The 15,289-nt window shown below is 43.9% G+C and overlaps 3 protein-coding genes across 3 annotated transcripts; 2 read left to right on the plus strand and 1 right to left on the minus strand.

Annotated features, from left to right (window-relative positions):
* The first annotated feature begins 3,265 nt into the window (after window positions 1-3,265).
* Window positions 3,266-4,285, plus strand: LOC115818362 (G-protein coupled bile acid receptor 1). The gene has a single exon (XM_030781722.1). The coding sequence runs from the start codon at window positions 3,266-3,268 to the stop codon at window positions 4,283-4,285; it is 1,020 nt and encodes a 339-aa protein (XP_030637582.1).
* A 2,306-nt stretch (window positions 4,286-6,591) lies between these two features.
* Window positions 6,592-11,766, minus strand: LOC115818093 (intermediate filament protein ON3-like). The gene is made up of 9 exons (XM_030781361.1): window positions 11,557-11,766; window positions 10,332-10,540; window positions 9,273-9,333; window positions 8,634-8,729; window positions 8,200-8,364; window positions 7,740-7,865; window positions 7,315-7,535; window positions 7,150-7,178; window positions 6,592-6,725 (listed from the first exon to the last, which is right to left on the minus strand). The coding sequence occupies exons 1-9, from the start codon at window positions 11,764-11,766 to the stop codon at window positions 6,592-6,594; spliced, it is 1,251 nt and encodes a 416-aa protein (XP_030637221.1).
* Window positions 11,767-12,127: 361 nt separating this feature from the next.
* Window positions 12,128-14,271, plus strand: LOC115818363 (keratin, type I cytoskeletal 18-like). The gene is made up of 7 exons (XM_030781723.1): window positions 12,128-12,466; window positions 12,583-12,665; window positions 12,975-13,131; window positions 13,218-13,379; window positions 13,481-13,606; window positions 13,773-13,987; window positions 14,193-14,271. Exons 1-7 carry the CDS (start codon window positions 12,128-12,130, stop codon window positions 14,269-14,271), a joined length of 1,161 nt encoding a protein of 386 aa, XP_030637583.1.
* The last annotated feature ends 1,018 nt before the right edge of the window (window positions 14,272-15,289 follow it).

Genomic DNA, 15,289 nt, shown 5'->3' on the forward strand with positions numbered 1-15,289 from the left:
AGACTACGGCCTAAGAGAACATTTTACAACAGAATTGTGCCATAGCAAACTGTGGAAGATTTCTTGTCCATTTTAATTAGAATCCATGAACTCGACAACCCCGTATAGCCTAATGTATTGAATGAAAATATATTCAGCCGGACCCAAGTTTAACCAAATGATTAATTGCAGCAAAAGCATACTCTTAACCCACATTTTTAAAGTGATGTTGACAATTGACATAGTGCGCTATTGTACTGTTGCCGAACATAGGCTATACTGTATCTGGCACACGTGCCCAAAAATACTGTCAACAGACGCACAGGCGTCTCGAGGCTTCCACGTGTTTTTCTTTGACTGGCGTCTTGCCCATATCCTCTTCTCTTCTCCATGCATTGTTTAGTATGAAGGGTAATTAGTTACTTTGCCTAAGTTACGTCTGATGGTCTTTAACGGCAAAGTAGCTCTCTCTCCCTTTCTCTGTCCTCCGTCGTCTCCTACCGCCCCGTGAATTCCACTGTAGGTCAAAAGCAGCTTTTGCTGGATGGTCATGGTTCTGTCCCGGTCACAAAGATACCATTTTAGACTTACATTCCGCGTTTGATGAAATTTAGATATTTTTGTGTATAGCTACTTTTAAAGCAAACGTCGGTGTTGTTGCCCCGTCAGAATTCAGTTGCTGAGATAGAACGTTTTGAACATGTCAGCGTTTTGTTACCGTCCACGGCGATTCTAAGGGCAGTGATATATTCTTTACACTTGCAGATTTCTGTGTAGGTTATATTGTGCTAAGGAGAATTCCACAGGTGCCGTTAAACTGTTTTATCAAGCGCCAGTACTGGGCCCCCTCAGCTGCAGAAGCGCGTGCCTGCGGGCTACGTCAAACTATAGCTGATATATTCTCCCGTGTTTATTTAACGTCCGAAACAGACCAGTCATGGGGTACATCTCACAGAAAATGTATCTTCAGACGAGACTTTGTTTGACTACTCTCATAATATATAGCATAGAAATATACATGTTTGCAGGAGTTTTCCACTTGAAATGGTGTCTGTCATTCGGCACATTTTCTAGTTTGTGCGTCTCTAATGCTGTAAACGATTTTAGTTGTTATGAAAATATTATGAGTAAAGTGTTTAAGTTTCAGTCATAGTGAGGTGTATTGAATGTGTCTAGAGGAGTGACGTTCAAGTTAAACCTCTGGTTCTGTGTGCTGTACCGTTAATTTGCCTCACTAAAAACCTACATATGAGAATTTTTAGAAAGGTCTTGCACCACTTCTTAAAAAGACCATTCAGTTGTGACTGTGCAGTCCTCCGCCCTCCCGAAACATGGGTTATTACAGGTCAGTGAAGAACTGATATGCATTGGGGTTGAACGTGTGAACAGTTGTATGTCCTGCAGTGTAGCCTCTCTTGTGTCAAACACAAACACATTAGCGACTTCCCTCAACTTAAGTCGCCGCCTGATCTATGGTGATGCCTGCCATACTTCCTGTTCACATCGCGTCCACCTAATGCTTCAACCCGAATGTGCGTGTGGACTCCCCGCTCACTGATTTCTGGCTGTTTGGCGGGAGCAGAGCTGAAGACGGCAATGGGAGAATGCGGAGTTTTTGCCTGTTATCCTCTAACCGAAAAGATTTAATGAAAAGGGAAACCCCCCCAGAGATCAAGCCGATAATTTTGATGTGTTTTCTGAGGACAGAGGGTGTGGTCTGAACGCCTTCCGAACTTTGGGAGACCCTCTAACCTTTTCCTCCACCTGTTTCTATAACGACGAAAAGTTCTGGTTTTCATCATTTTTCAGCGTCCATCATCATAATGATATCATGTGATGAATAAGGTGAGTTTTTCATTTTTTTTTTAAATTTTTTGCCTTCACAGAACCTGACAGCTAGGGTCACGTTCATGAATAAAATAAAAGCATTTAGAATTTATTCGCATTACGTCTGTGTTCATAGTGTCCATAAAAATAGCTGTTCTGCTGCTGTCAAGAGTTGGACCTCTCTAGCATTCGGTCTCACGGGTGAATATTGCAGCAAAAATTATTTTCATAAGTTGCAAGGATATAATGCAACATATTCGTTTTGTTAGATAGCAGTTCAGATCATCAGAGCTTTTGCGTCATCTTACTGAAATATTCTGAAATATTATTTCTATCATCGGCGGCAGATATTTATAAGCATTGATGTTAAGCCATGCTGTTGCTAGATTTTTTTTTCTTACCCAGCCTTACAGCAAACGCACGACCAAATTCTTGTCCGTCAGTGTAGCAGTTGTTTGCATCATATGGTCATAAAGAATCCTACACCACAGGGGGAAAAAAATCGAACTAACTGCATCTTTAGTAAATACTGCACCCTTTGCATCAGTGAACGGCAGTATGATGTTCTCTTGTAAAGTTTATGACATATTATATTTTTTATGAGGATAACCTTTGTGTGTGCTTCCTTTAACTGTGCTCCTCAAACAACTAGTTTCAGTACATGCGCAAACATTGCATTTGTTTTGTGCCAAAAAAAAAAAAAAAAAAGTGAATTGAGGTGCTGTATAGCTTCAGAGAATAACCAGCTAAACAATTTGACCGTTTAAACACAATGCAGTTGGCTCCTTTATCCCTTTACGATTTAAAGTCTTGGGGTATTAGACAGGAAAGAATTTTTCGTTTAAAGGCCAGAGTGAACAAGTCTGACATCAGTTGTACTTTTAGTTTACATGTAGGCTAAGCCTGTGCATAAAGGAGTTATTTGACTATTATTGGAGAATAATAATCTGTTAGATTTGTGCCGACCATTACACCAACTGGAACGTCATTTTTATAAATATCGCCGCTCTTTCTGAGATGAACTAAATATAGCCAAACGCTTACATAGGTAGCCTAACACTGAAAAAGATTTTTAAAAGATAAGCTTTAATCCAATTTGATTTAGTTTAAGCATCTCGTTTTTCTTTCTGAATTTTTTTAGTAACACATATTACATTTCAGACGCAACAATCTGTTGGCAACAGATTCAACAGGACTGAAAATTACGTAAAATAGTGGGAAGAATATGATAATTCACACATGGGTTAGACTTTTTTTTTTTTTTTTAGTTTATAAGAAGGTCCGTTGCGGACTATAAGGATGTGTTCGTGTATTCTAGACTGTTTATGGATCTGGTTACAAGAAAACGTCTGGTATCTCTGTTACTTTCCACAGGACACTGAGTTCCAAGTCCCTCAGCGCTGACCACTGATGTATCTGTGATAGGTGTTAGGTTGATTGCTGCGGGACCACTGCTGCCATGGAAATCAACGACACACGGCGCAGTTTTGAGGCTAAACTCATATACGCCATTACTATGCCTGTTTCTACTGCCATCATCTTGGCTAATGTTCTCATCATTTTGGGCATCGCCTGCAGTCGTCAGCTTCACAACACACCTAACTACTTCTTCCTCAGCCTATTGGTGGCGGATCTGGGAACGGGCGTGGCTCTACCTTTCATCCCCTGGATGGGCCTTAACCGCCCGCTCAGCTTCTCGTCATGTTTACTGGTTCACATCTTCCCGAACTTTCTGTTCCTGGCGTTTCTCTTCAACCTGGTTCTGGTGCACTATGAACGCTATCTTAGCATCGTGAGCCCGCTGCGCCACGGTCGGCTATGGCTCCATCGGCGCTTTCCATTGGCTTTGCTGGTCGTTTGGATTGTACCCCTTGTCTTTGCGCTGCTGCCCGCCTTCGGTTGGAACAATCAAGCAGGCCACACGTGGACTGGCTGCTGTCTGGTGCCCAATGGAACAGCTCTGTTCAACTGCTCAACACCCTTCCAGAAGCGGTGCTGCACATATCGGAACGTTTTCCCAAACGCATTCATTTATCTCGAGGTATATGGACTGCTGGCGCCCGCCATCCTCTCTATCGCTGCTATGACGGGTCGAGTACTGTGGATTACGCACGGTCAACTCAGAGATATCCAGAGGCTCCAGCGTTCTGTGGCACACGAGCGTAGGCGGAGACTGGACCTACGCTATGCTCGCTGCGTGGCTTTCGTTTCTCTCACCTTCCTGGCCTGCTGGGTGCCGTACATCATCTACACCCATGTTGGCATGTCTTTCTTACTGAGTCAAGGTGTTCAGGGGAACCCGACGGCGCACATCGTATTGTCCTGTGTCGGAGTCGGGGGTATGGCCACGGTACCTCTAGTTCTTGGTCTGGCCAATCGCGAGTACACCGACCCAGCAAGGAAACTGCTCAGCAAACTGCGGCACCGCTGGAGGAGGACGGACGACACGGACATTGCACTCCGGGTGTTCCATGGCTAGTGTCGCAAATCAAATAAATCTGAAACGCGGAAGAAAAAAGCGGTAGTCCGCGGAGGAGGAATAATGGCACTTTACATTGTAAAAGTTTATTCCTGCATCCCTGGTGATGGCATTGGTGCGCAATGGAGAATGTTGCACACAAAATGTAGCCCACCACTTTCTGAATTGTAGAAAAGGCCTACTGTAAATTTCATTTATGTGGACTCAAATTTAACGGTATTGAAAAGCTGGGCTTTGTAATTGGGGAACACTTCTGTGCAACAACATGTTAAATTTATTGTGATGGGCTTTTTTATTTTTTTATTTATTTTTAATATATATATGTAACAGTTAAGCTACTTAGTACTGAGTGTTGAGAAGATAAATTGTAAATTGGACTGTCTTTAATTTATTCGGAGAGAGGTAAATCCAATCTGAGAAAATCTAGAGAATGGGGCTGTATAAATTCTATCAGAGTTAAGGTAACAGTGACGCATCTGCTGCGTAATGCCTACTCATTGACGAGCGAGCGCGTGATAATCCTTTGAGACGTTCTCCTTAAATGAACTTTAATGTAGCCCACCTAATTAGCCTATGTGAAAACACAAGGCAACAGGACACTTTATTTATGAGTCTGCCAACTGTGATGTAGCACTGTCTTCATTTAGGCCTACGTGCTCCGGGAGGGTCTCGTCTGACTGCTCTGTGTATACGTGAGGAGTGAGGAGTAGACGGCAGTGCCATTGAGAGAGCGGTGCTATTAGTAACACTTGTCTCTGCAGGCTGAGAGACTTAAAAAAAAAGAAATGTTGAAGATAGCCAGGCGGAACCAGAGTAAATATATTCCACTCTTACAACAAGAGCTTCCATTAGGCTCCTCGAAATCCAATGGCTAGGCAAAAACTAATCTAGGAAAGAAAAAAAAAAAAAAAGAGTCCATTTTCAGCCCCAGTCTTGCCCCAGTCATACCTAATACAAGAGCATAATCCAAGTGCACAGTTGGACTGTATTTCCCGTTTCTTTGGATGATGACGTGGACTGGGAGCATGGTGGGGATGCAGAGACAAAGCTGGATAATTCCAGTGCATATCTTGCCCTGGTCTGCTCAGGACGATGCTTGACAGAAGCAAGAGAAACGGACTGACAGGGCGATCAAAGTAGAAACAGAAAACAAGCAATAATAATAATAATAAAAAAAAACTCTCTTTGATGGATTCACTGGAATGACTGAAAATGTTCAAATGATTTTGAAAGCCTTTGGAACTCCTGCCACGTGTTAATATGTGTATTGTGGAGCCCAGCTGTTGTCATTATATGGTGATGATTGGAACGTCTCTGGAAGCGATCCATTAAAGTACTGTATCTGGCAGCTACAGGGGATATGAACCTGATTCACTGAGTGACAGATTGCGTAATGAATACCACATTTAAAAAAAACAAAAACAAAAGAAACCTTTTTTCCCCCTCAAGCAGAATAGAATATTACAACGTCTTTCTCTGTGTCAAACCTCTGTGTCATAGTTTGGAGTTGAGACATGATTTTGCCTCAGGCATTTACGGTTTGAAAATTTCTACCATATTTTGTTATGCGACAATAGACAGGATTATCTTAGCGTTTGTTATTTGCGGCTGAAATGATATCAGACGTAAACATTTCTTAACACTAATGTTAAGCCATGAGCGTGTGTTATGTCATAGCGTGTTGAGTCATACTGTGTCAAGTCACAGTGGGCCACACACTGGTTCCAGTCTGAACCTTCACATTATCCTTGCTTCAGGTGTTCACCTCTCAGACTGATTCAGATCTCACCTTAAATCATAAACCCTTACTGTTCTCACACAGTGCAGCAAACAGATGCACAAAGCTTTTTTATACACACTTATACTATTTTAAGGGACTCTTTTGATACAGCTCAGCAATGGTGGTCTGGATTTTTTCCAAAACACGTATCACCTTCATCTCAAACAGAGAAAGTGCAGCACACATGTGTTCTGTCTTACTGCACAGTTGCAGCTCCATGCAAAACATCAAAGGATAACATCAAAGCAAGACAGATATCTCCTTTTTATTTATTTTATCAATATTTTTTTTCCTGAGCTTGACATTCAAGTTTTTTTTTGCATAATACATCTCTGCATCTTCAACAACTTCAGTAAGAGCAGGGAGGCCAAAACATATTTTCTACATCAAAATGTTTTAGTACAGGCAGAAGATACAAAGTACACTGCACAATGTGAGGGAGTTTGAAGCACCTCTCTCCCATTATTTAGACCCTACATACAAAGTGACATCATGGAATTTTTGCAGAAGTTAAAATTTGGGGTCCTTAAAGAAACTGGGAGCTTTCTGAGATCACCCGTCCGTTCTTCACCTCAATTTTGATGAGCAGGCTTCTCTTGGGTGTGTCTGGATTGGTGACAGGTGGGGGCTCTTGACTTTGGGTGCCTTGATCCTTGACGTCTGCATAAGCAAGGGGGTTTTTTTTTTGGGTTTGATTTTAGAAATCTGAGCAAAAGATGAGACAAGTTTACTTTAGCGAGACAGTGGAACAGCATGGCCTACACGTAAGTCATGGAAAACGTGTGAAATGTGGTCTCGATTATTGACAGGGAGTGGAACTCGAGGCATGCACTGCAGCCCTGGTTTTGCACTGATAGCTGCCCTAAGCTCCCACGCTCAGCTGGTTCTGGCTTATGTTTATACTTGGTTCCGGAGTGTTTAGACCCGATGCTGTGACAAGCAGTCGTTTCTTTATTATCAGAAGACGAGCAGAACCATGAGATTTCTGCCAGTTGAAAAAAAAAAAAGAAAAGCGGACTACCCCTATCTCTGTGCGTGTTTGTGTTTACGGTCCGAAAAGGAAAAGGTCAATTAAAGGTCTTACCATATTGATTGCGTTGTTGTTCAGCCATTCTAGGAAGAGAAAGCAGAAAACAGGAACGTAAAAAACATGGCACAGGACTAGAGGAGATACAGTGCTACTCTTTCATTTGAGCGCGTTTGAAAGCCAGAGAACGCTCATAACCCATAAACCCTGACAGTACAGTACCTCATCTCCTCTCCTTCCAGAAGTTTCCTGTAGGTGGCGATCTCGATGTCCAGGGCGAGTTTGAGATTCATGAGCACCTGGTACTCACGCACCTGATGCGCCATGACCTGTTTGTCTCGACGGAGAGCCTCCTCCAGCTGGGCGATCTGCTCACGGGCCTCGTCGATCGCCCTCTGCCCGTTTTCCTCGGCGTTCTTTATGTCACCCTCCAAACTCTCTTTCTGAAAGGCAGAGACAGACAGAGAGAGAGAGAGAGGGAGAGAACAGAGAAGAAGAAGGGAGAACAGAAAAGGAGAATAAGATGGAGGAAAAGAGGGAGTGGCTCTGTCCAGCTACTCTTTTGTGATTGGATCGGCTGTCTGCCTATCATATTTCGATCCATACATCCGCACCCTTCCACGTCACCTCATGGTGGGTAGCTGTACCTTTCTCTTGAGAGCGTCGATCTCGTTTCTGAGTCTCTGGATGTTCCTCTGGATGTCAGCGATCTCCTTCTTGATGTCCCGGACATCCTGCTCATGTTTTCCAGCTTTCAGGACCATGTCATCCATCTAAAAGGTCAGAGAAACCGCCAATCATGAGGAGCTGGTGCATGCGATTGGCTACTATGGACTATGACGTACACAAACAATGTTAGGGTGGAAACGTAGCAGAGGGTGATATCAGAGCCTCTGTAACCATGGTTACTGAACCGTGTGGGCAAAATGCAACAAAACTGCATTGTTTTTTATGTAAGCTTTATTCTAGTAACAGAGTCTTTTCTAAGTCACATAACTGGACACCAAATCTCTCCTTTATGCCATTGGTCTCAGTCAGGCATTAATGCATCGTAATTTAACGGACAAAGAATGAGGGCACAGTAGCTTTTCTCTAGCCTCTCCTGACCTTCTTCCTGTTCCAGTGCTCTGCCTCCTCCCTGCTGCGTGTGGCCATCGTCTCATACTGGGCTTGGACCCCCTTCAGAATCTCATCCATGTCCAGATCCCGAGCGCCGTCGCTCTTCAGAACCACCGTCTCGTTCTGGATCAGAGACTCCAGCTCCTTGATCTCCTGCGGTACCCACACAAACAAGACCGAGTCTCAGGGCGTCGACACAAACAGAAACCACCTGACTGCAAACACTGCTCAGCTACCCGCGCTCTGTGAGACGTGTGTACGTGACGGAGGGGTAAGATGACACTGTGTGATCTCACATGAGAAAAACCACGGACGGAATGCTGATTCTACGCAAACTGATCTGAGAACAGACCTGCGCGTCTGTCGCACGTGGTTTTGGCTTGGAACCTGCGCACGCTAATCGTGCTTGTCTTTAGACTGACCTCGTCGTAACCCTTCCTGAGAAAGTCCAGCTCGCTCAAAAGATCCTCCAGCTTCAGCTCCAAACCCACCCTCTGCAGGTAGCCTTCGTCCACATCCTAACAGACAGGGGAGAACATGGGTTAGAACCAGCATCAGTGCTGCCCCAGTCACTCTTCACACTGTGTTCACACTGTGGGCCCGGGGAGAGGAGTCTTGTTCCTGGAGGAGGGAACTCTCATGGAATGTGTTTTTTTTTTTTTTTAGTACTGTAATGTTTTATTAAGAGCCTAAAGGGAAAAACTGACTTTCCAGTCACCTCAGTCTTTTGTTATCACAGTTTTGTTCACATGACTGATTCAGTTATTCAGAATGAGTGGGTAATTATTACTGTGCACATCGGGCAGTACCAGACCCTGAAGCAACTTTAGGGTTAAGAGTCTGGTTCAGGGCCACGGTGCAAGTGTCTCGCCATGTTTGGGATTTTAAGTCACAACCCTCCAGTTACCAGACCAATTCCCCCATTGCCCCAATCTTTGTGATGAGTTGTATACTTGTTGTGACAGCCCTTTTTGAAGAGATGCTGACTCTCCATGAATACGACTGAACACCGCTATGGCAAACACGTCGAAAACGGCAGAATCCACCGTAGATTTCTTTACCTTCTTGGTGAGCACAAAGTCATTCTCCGCTTCTGCTTTTTTCTGGAGCTCATCCTCGTACCTGTCAGATTGAAAAAAATGATGTTTGTGTAAGATTTACATAACATTTGGAGGGCGCACTGCTCAACAGAACTCATTCATATGTTTGAAACCTGAAGTTTGCCTTGACCCTCTGGCTGAAGGGAGCTGTGTGAGAGAGATTTCTCCATAAGTGAAAGAAAACAGATGGTGCCTCAGAACCTAAAGCATTAACATTCACTGGATGTATGGCTGACGGAGACATCGTCTTCCCGTTTTACAGATTGCCTCCTGTGGCAGTCCTGTGTCTTGGGGGTTGAGACTCTGGAACTTCGCTGTGCAAGCAGCAGACACGGTGTAGAACATTCCAGAGTCTTTCTGGACAAAGCTTGTTTCCACATGGCGTCGTGGACAGATGCTTACATGTTGATAATGAATGACCGGTCTGCAGTTGCCCAGGTGCACAAACAAACTCGTGCGAACAGTTTGAAAAGTATTTTTCTGGGCATGTTTGTTGACGTACATGAGAGCTTTTGAGTAGTGTCATATATCATTTCTACAGTTAGCCATGTATCGATAGCAATTACTGTAATACGTATGTAATAAAACATCATATGTCACAGGCTCATATGTACCCCACAGTGCTTTGGAAATGAGTGTTATTAAAAAGTGTCTTCCACTGGAAAACCTTTGTTATGTGTTTCCTCTCACCACGTGGATTCTCATGTGTTCTAAACCAGCTAAACATACTACTGGGATTACACTCTGATACTCTGATTATCATCCTCAAAATCTGGACAACACAAAAACAAGAAAACTTTGGAAGTTGCTTTGGATGTGAGTGTCTGCTAAAAAAATAAATGTAAATGTAATGTAAAACACACACTATATATGTATATATGTATGTATGTGTATGTATATATAGACATATATGGTTTGGCCATTGTTTGTGTGTGTGTACACACACACACACACACACACACAAACAATAGACAATAGCCTATGTATGTATATATATATATGAACCCGAAATACACTCACTTTGCGCGGGTGTTTTCAACATCATCTTGGCTTTTGTTCAGCTCGTTCTCCAACTTCTGTCGGTCTCGGGCCAGGGAGTCGATCTGTTTTCGCAGGTTAGCGGCCAGCTGGCTGACAATGTCATCGATATTGCCTTTGTAGTTCTCCTGCTCCAGCAAGATCTTCAGGCGGGTTTCCAGAGCTTTGTTCTGCTGTTCCAAGTTACGCACCTACAGCCAAATATCAAGTACATGGTTACTTCGGTTTCCTGTTCCAAACTCGAAAAGACATTGCTTAATGACCACAAATGTATGATACAGTTTCGCTGTCAACATAGATATTTACACTAGATTAATCAAACAAACGAATGACCGAATTCAGATTTCTGCCTCTGTAGACTACTTGGGATCCTCTTACCTTCTTTATGTATGTGTTGAAGTCTAAAGAAGAAATAAATAAACTCGAATATTTTTTAGAAATACAGTGTGGTTGGTCAGAGTAACGAGGTGTAACATTAAAAAACCCGAGTAATATTACCTTAAGGAATGTTAAGACCAAGACAGAGTAAAAGGAACTTGGTTCGCGTTCACGAACACCTCCCAGTGCGCATTTCTTTGGTTAACCTCTACTACCCTCTTGCGGGGGTAAAAGTATTTTCCTCCCTGTCCACCTCACTGTCAGTGTGGTTAGCTTTGACTCCTGAGCCCTCTAGGCAGATAAAAGGCATTGGACGCAACGAAGCGCATTCCTTTGGGAAGTTTGTAAATCTTTCGCGCTCAGTTACCTAGTTTTGATAGCGATAATCTGAAAAATTACTTTAAAAAAAACGATCTCACTTGCACATGATGCTTTTATCATGTAGACAGCATAAAGTTGCAGAAATACCGTATGACTAGTCTATATTAGACCAAGTATAGGCTGTACGCTCACAGTTACACGCTCTTTCTCATTACTTCTCATTGGTGTATGCTTGTAGCAGCGGATGGGCTGATCATTCCAGGCAGCATCTATGTACCATCGCAGTTTTTATTCTACCAAAATAAACGAATTATAAATGAGTTACGGTCGTTCACAGAGCGGTGATTCCTTGTTCTGTCAATCTCATCAATTGAAGAATAACATTCTACTGGCTGCAATACGCCACAAACATAGCGTAACTTATTTAAATAAAATAAATCAACAAACAATCAAATTACAAACAACTTAGCGACCAGAAACAGTTTTTGTCACCGCGTCTTGAATTTACCTTATCAATGAGAGCCACAAACTTGTCATTGAGTCCGACCATCTGGTCCTTCTCTTTGGTCTTGGCCTCTTGGTCCACGGGGTCCACCTTTGTATTCAGCGGGTTGAGCAGCTGCTTGTTGGTTGGCGGGATACTGGGACTCCCTCTGGATGACGCGGGGGAGTATGACTGACTGCTGAAACCTTTAGGTCTGTTGACTCCGGTAGCCATGATCTTTTCTTGACAATGGGTTTTAATCAGCGAAATAATGAACTTTTCCCTGAAGACTGCGAGAAGTGGTAATGAGACGGAGAGCAACGCTGGTTTATTAAGGCAGGACGGAGACCTCCCCTCATGAATAATGTTCAACGCGCCGGCAAACATCAGAGAGAAAACACCTGTAATTTGCCCCAAACCTGTTTGGTGAGGGTGTTGCCTGTTCTCTGGCGAATGGCATCGTTTGGGCAGCAATTCAACGTGTATAAAAACCCTCCCACCCTAAAAACTTCACCACATACCTCAGTAGGTTTTAGACATCATCGTCGCTTGTAAGTGCATCACTTCACTTAGATCTCACCGTCGCGTGTAAACAATGTCTCGTTCAAGCGCAGGCAGCATGTTTGGAGGGGCCGGTGGTCGTGGCGCACGAGCGTCTGTGTCTACTCTGCAGGGCTTGAGAAATGCTCTCCGTCCGGACTCCCAACCGCAAGCGCAGCCTAACGGTCCAGTGGCCGCAGCGCCGGTGGACGACAAGAGGACGATGGAGGGTCTGAACAACCGTCTCCAAGACTACTTGGGCAGGGTGCGCAAATTGGAACGGTCGAATGAAGACCTCGAAGAGCAGATTAAAGACGTGTTGAAGCGGAGGGGTAAGACCACCGATCGCGACTGGAATGAGGTTCAGAAACCGCTGGAAGATCTTAAGAAGAAGGTAAGTATTTAATGCAGAGGTATTTTCGAAATAGTTCTCAAACAGACGTTGTTTGACGCGTAATATCCTGTGCGTAAATTTTTCACTGAGACGCTTACAAAATCTCTCTTTGGTAGATACGTGACATGACCATGGACAATGCTCGTATTCTGCTGCAGATTGACAACAACAAACTAGCAAACGAAGACTTCAAGAACAAGTAAGGCATTTCGTTGATATTAAATCCGGGATTTAAAATATGGCGATTTCGGGGCGCCTGTAACAGCGGGCAGGTCATATGTGGACACTCCATTCACGCGGCCATACGACAGTAATCTAACATAACTGCAAACGTACACACAGAGAAGGAGGGTGGTGACATCTTACTTGCCGATGTAGAACACATCCAAACTAATTTAATCTTTTCCACAAGTGTTAAATTAAGAAACTTTGCATTTGCATGTAGAGCACAGGATCATACAGCAAGGTTTATAAATCTGTTCGCTAAATTATTGCGCATCCGTTACAGGCTCGAGACCGAGCAAATTGCTCGCCAGAACGTGGAGCACGACCTTGTGGACCTCCGTAAGGTCATCGACGACACCCAACTAGCACGTATGAACCTCGAGAGTCAGATCGAGTCGGTCAAGGAGGAGATTGCTTTCCTGAAGAAGGACCATCGCGATGTACCTTAGTCTCTCTTTTAACGCACATCTCTCTCTTGTTTCCGCTGAGTTCAATACACTGACGTTCCCTTTTATTTCTCCCTCAGGAAGTGGCAGCACTGAAGGACAAGATCAAAGACTCCAGTGTCAACGTGGAGATTGACTCTCCGCAGTCCAACCTAAGCGACACTGTTAACAAGATTCGACAAGAATACGAAAAGCTAGCCAAGAAGAATCGCGAGGAGACCGACGAATGGTACAAGACTAAGGTAAGACTTCGGTGCTGGGTGCAATGGAAGTTATGAACATTCATCTATATGTCTATTTTCTCCACACGCGCGCGCTCTATCTCCTTTTCGATCACTTACAGTTTGAGAACATCAGGGTGGAAGTGGCGAAGAACACTGAGTCTCTCCAGACGAGCAGAACTGAACTCACCGAGCTTCGCCGAGTGAGGCAGATCCTGGAGATTGAACTTCAGGCGATGCAAAACACGGTAACGCTCCCTGAAAGTCATTCATATAAACTGTTAAATCACTGCGCACCTTAACCTTTGAGGACATTTGATGCCTCAAAGAATTTATAAAAGTTCGGTCAAAACAACCCCAGTTTACTAAAATAACTTTATGTAAATATGCTCATTCCTTTCGCGTCTCCACCAGATCCATTCGCTTGAAGAAACTCTAGCAGACACGGCGGGTCGTTACGGACGTGAGTTGGCGCGCCTGAACCGCATCCTACAGCAACTGGAACAGGACCTAAGCCAAGTGCGCGAGCAGGTGGAGCGACAAGCCAGCGATTACCAGGAGCTGCTCAACATCAAGATGAAGCTGGAGGCGGAGATCGATAATTATCGCGGTCTGCTGGGTGACAACGGGTGAGACTATAGCTTAATCTCTGGACTGAACCGTTACGATGTGTGATTAGTTCAGATTTCAGACAATGCAAGTTTAAGAAGGAGCAATGTAAGGAGCGCACGTGGGCACGTTGAGGCGCACGGGCTGTATGCTGTATTGTTTTATTCGACTGGTATTTGTTCGTAAAGGCAGTTTGTTTGTTTTTGTCACCTTTTCCCTCAACAGTGTGGCGTTTTCCTTAGAACAGGCATTAAACAGCGGTAAGTGTGACGACCTCACAGACCGTCTAACTGTGCCCGCATAAATCAACATACTTCGCGTCGCAGTCTAACCCCAGTCTCACGAAATCAGTTAACTCTGCCGCTTCCTGTCCTTAGGCTACGTAAAACGCTGTTTGTGACTCTGTGATCACGCGACGCAGTCCCAGCGCATGCTTCAACTGACCAAAATCACGCAAATGAATAAAATCTCTTAAATCACTGCTATAGCATGACAAAAAAAAAACAAACAAAAAATTTGTGCACATCTTTGAAATATGACATTTTCAACTGTCTCTCTTCACTGGTCTTCAGTATGTACGATACCGTATCTTGGCTGAGCACAACATAGCACAGAGAACAGCTCATCTGAAGTCTTTCCCCCTACAGAGTCGCCACAGCTGGAATCTGAAAGAGACGCACAGGAAGTGATGTCCCAGAACGGACCTGAAGAATAGCGACGGTCCAGCAGTGTGGTGTCGCTGACCCACCAAAGACCACCAGTCCTCCACAGCATCCCTGCCACACAAATCCACCTGAACCCCGTCGTTCAGTCGCCTTCTCTCTGTCTTTCCAATGTAAACACTTCTCTCTGAAGCCAGTCTGTGTAAACTGCGACACACAAACTGGTTTTCATTGGAATTTGTATTGCACTGTATTCTTTTGCCTCAGGTTTGTTTGACAATAAAGGACTTGGTTTACAATTCAAACGGCTTTGTTTTTGTGCTTTCATGTTGTCTTGGGCGACATCTGTCAAATATCACATCCATATATCAGAATCTCAAAAAGTTGTCCTAAAAATTCAGACAACAAACTTGGTTAGCAGCATATTGGTATAAATAAGAACACTTTAAATTTTGCATACTTAAAGTATCTTATACAGCTCCTCACAAGTCAAGCTGGACCATGATTACATAGCTGTCCACAGAGAAGATGTTAAACATGAAAGCTCTGGAACAAACAGCTGCACACTGTCAATCTGGGGACCAAGGACGAAACAGCACCAGTGGCTCCGGCAATATTTTCTGTGAGATGAAAATTAAGATTAAATCTCTGTGATCACAC

This window comes from Chanos chanos, chromosome 8, assembly GCF_902362185.1.
Source record: "Chanos chanos chromosome 8, fChaCha1.1, whole genome shotgun sequence".
In the NCBI taxonomy this organism is placed as follows: Eukaryota; Metazoa; Chordata; class Actinopteri; order Gonorynchiformes; family Chanidae; genus Chanos; species Chanos chanos.

Excerpts from the sequence above, each read along its gene's own strand:
- LOC115818363 (XM_030781723.1), top strand. The coding sequence starts at position 12,128 with ATGTCTCGTTCAAGCGCAGGCAGCATGTTTGGAGGGGCCGGTGGTCGT. Across the intron at positions 12,666-12,974 it reads AACGAAGACTTCAAGAACAA|GCTCGAGACCGAGCAAATTG; the intron begins GTAAGGCATTTC and ends CATCCGTTACAG. Across the intron at positions 13,607-13,772 it reads TTCAGGCGATGCAAAACACG|ATCCATTCGCTTGAAGAAAC; the intron begins GTAACGCTCCCT and ends CGTCTCCACCAG.
- LOC115818093 (XM_030781361.1), bottom strand. The coding sequence starts at position 11,766 with ATGGCTACCGGAGTCAACAGACCTAAAGGTTTCAGCAGTCAGTCATAC. Across the intron at positions 10,541-11,556 it reads TTGTGGCTCTCATTGATAAG|GTGCGTAACTTGGAACAGCA; the intron begins GTAAATTCAAGA and ends ATTTGGCTGTAG. Across the intron at positions 7,536-7,739 it reads TCGACGCTCTCAAGAGAAAG|AAAGAGAGTTTGGAGGGTGA; the intron begins GTACAGCTACCC and ends TCTGCCTTTCAG.
- LOC115818362 (XM_030781722.1), top strand. The coding sequence starts at position 3,266 with ATGGAAATCAACGACACACGGCGCAGTTTTGAGGCTAAACTCATATAC.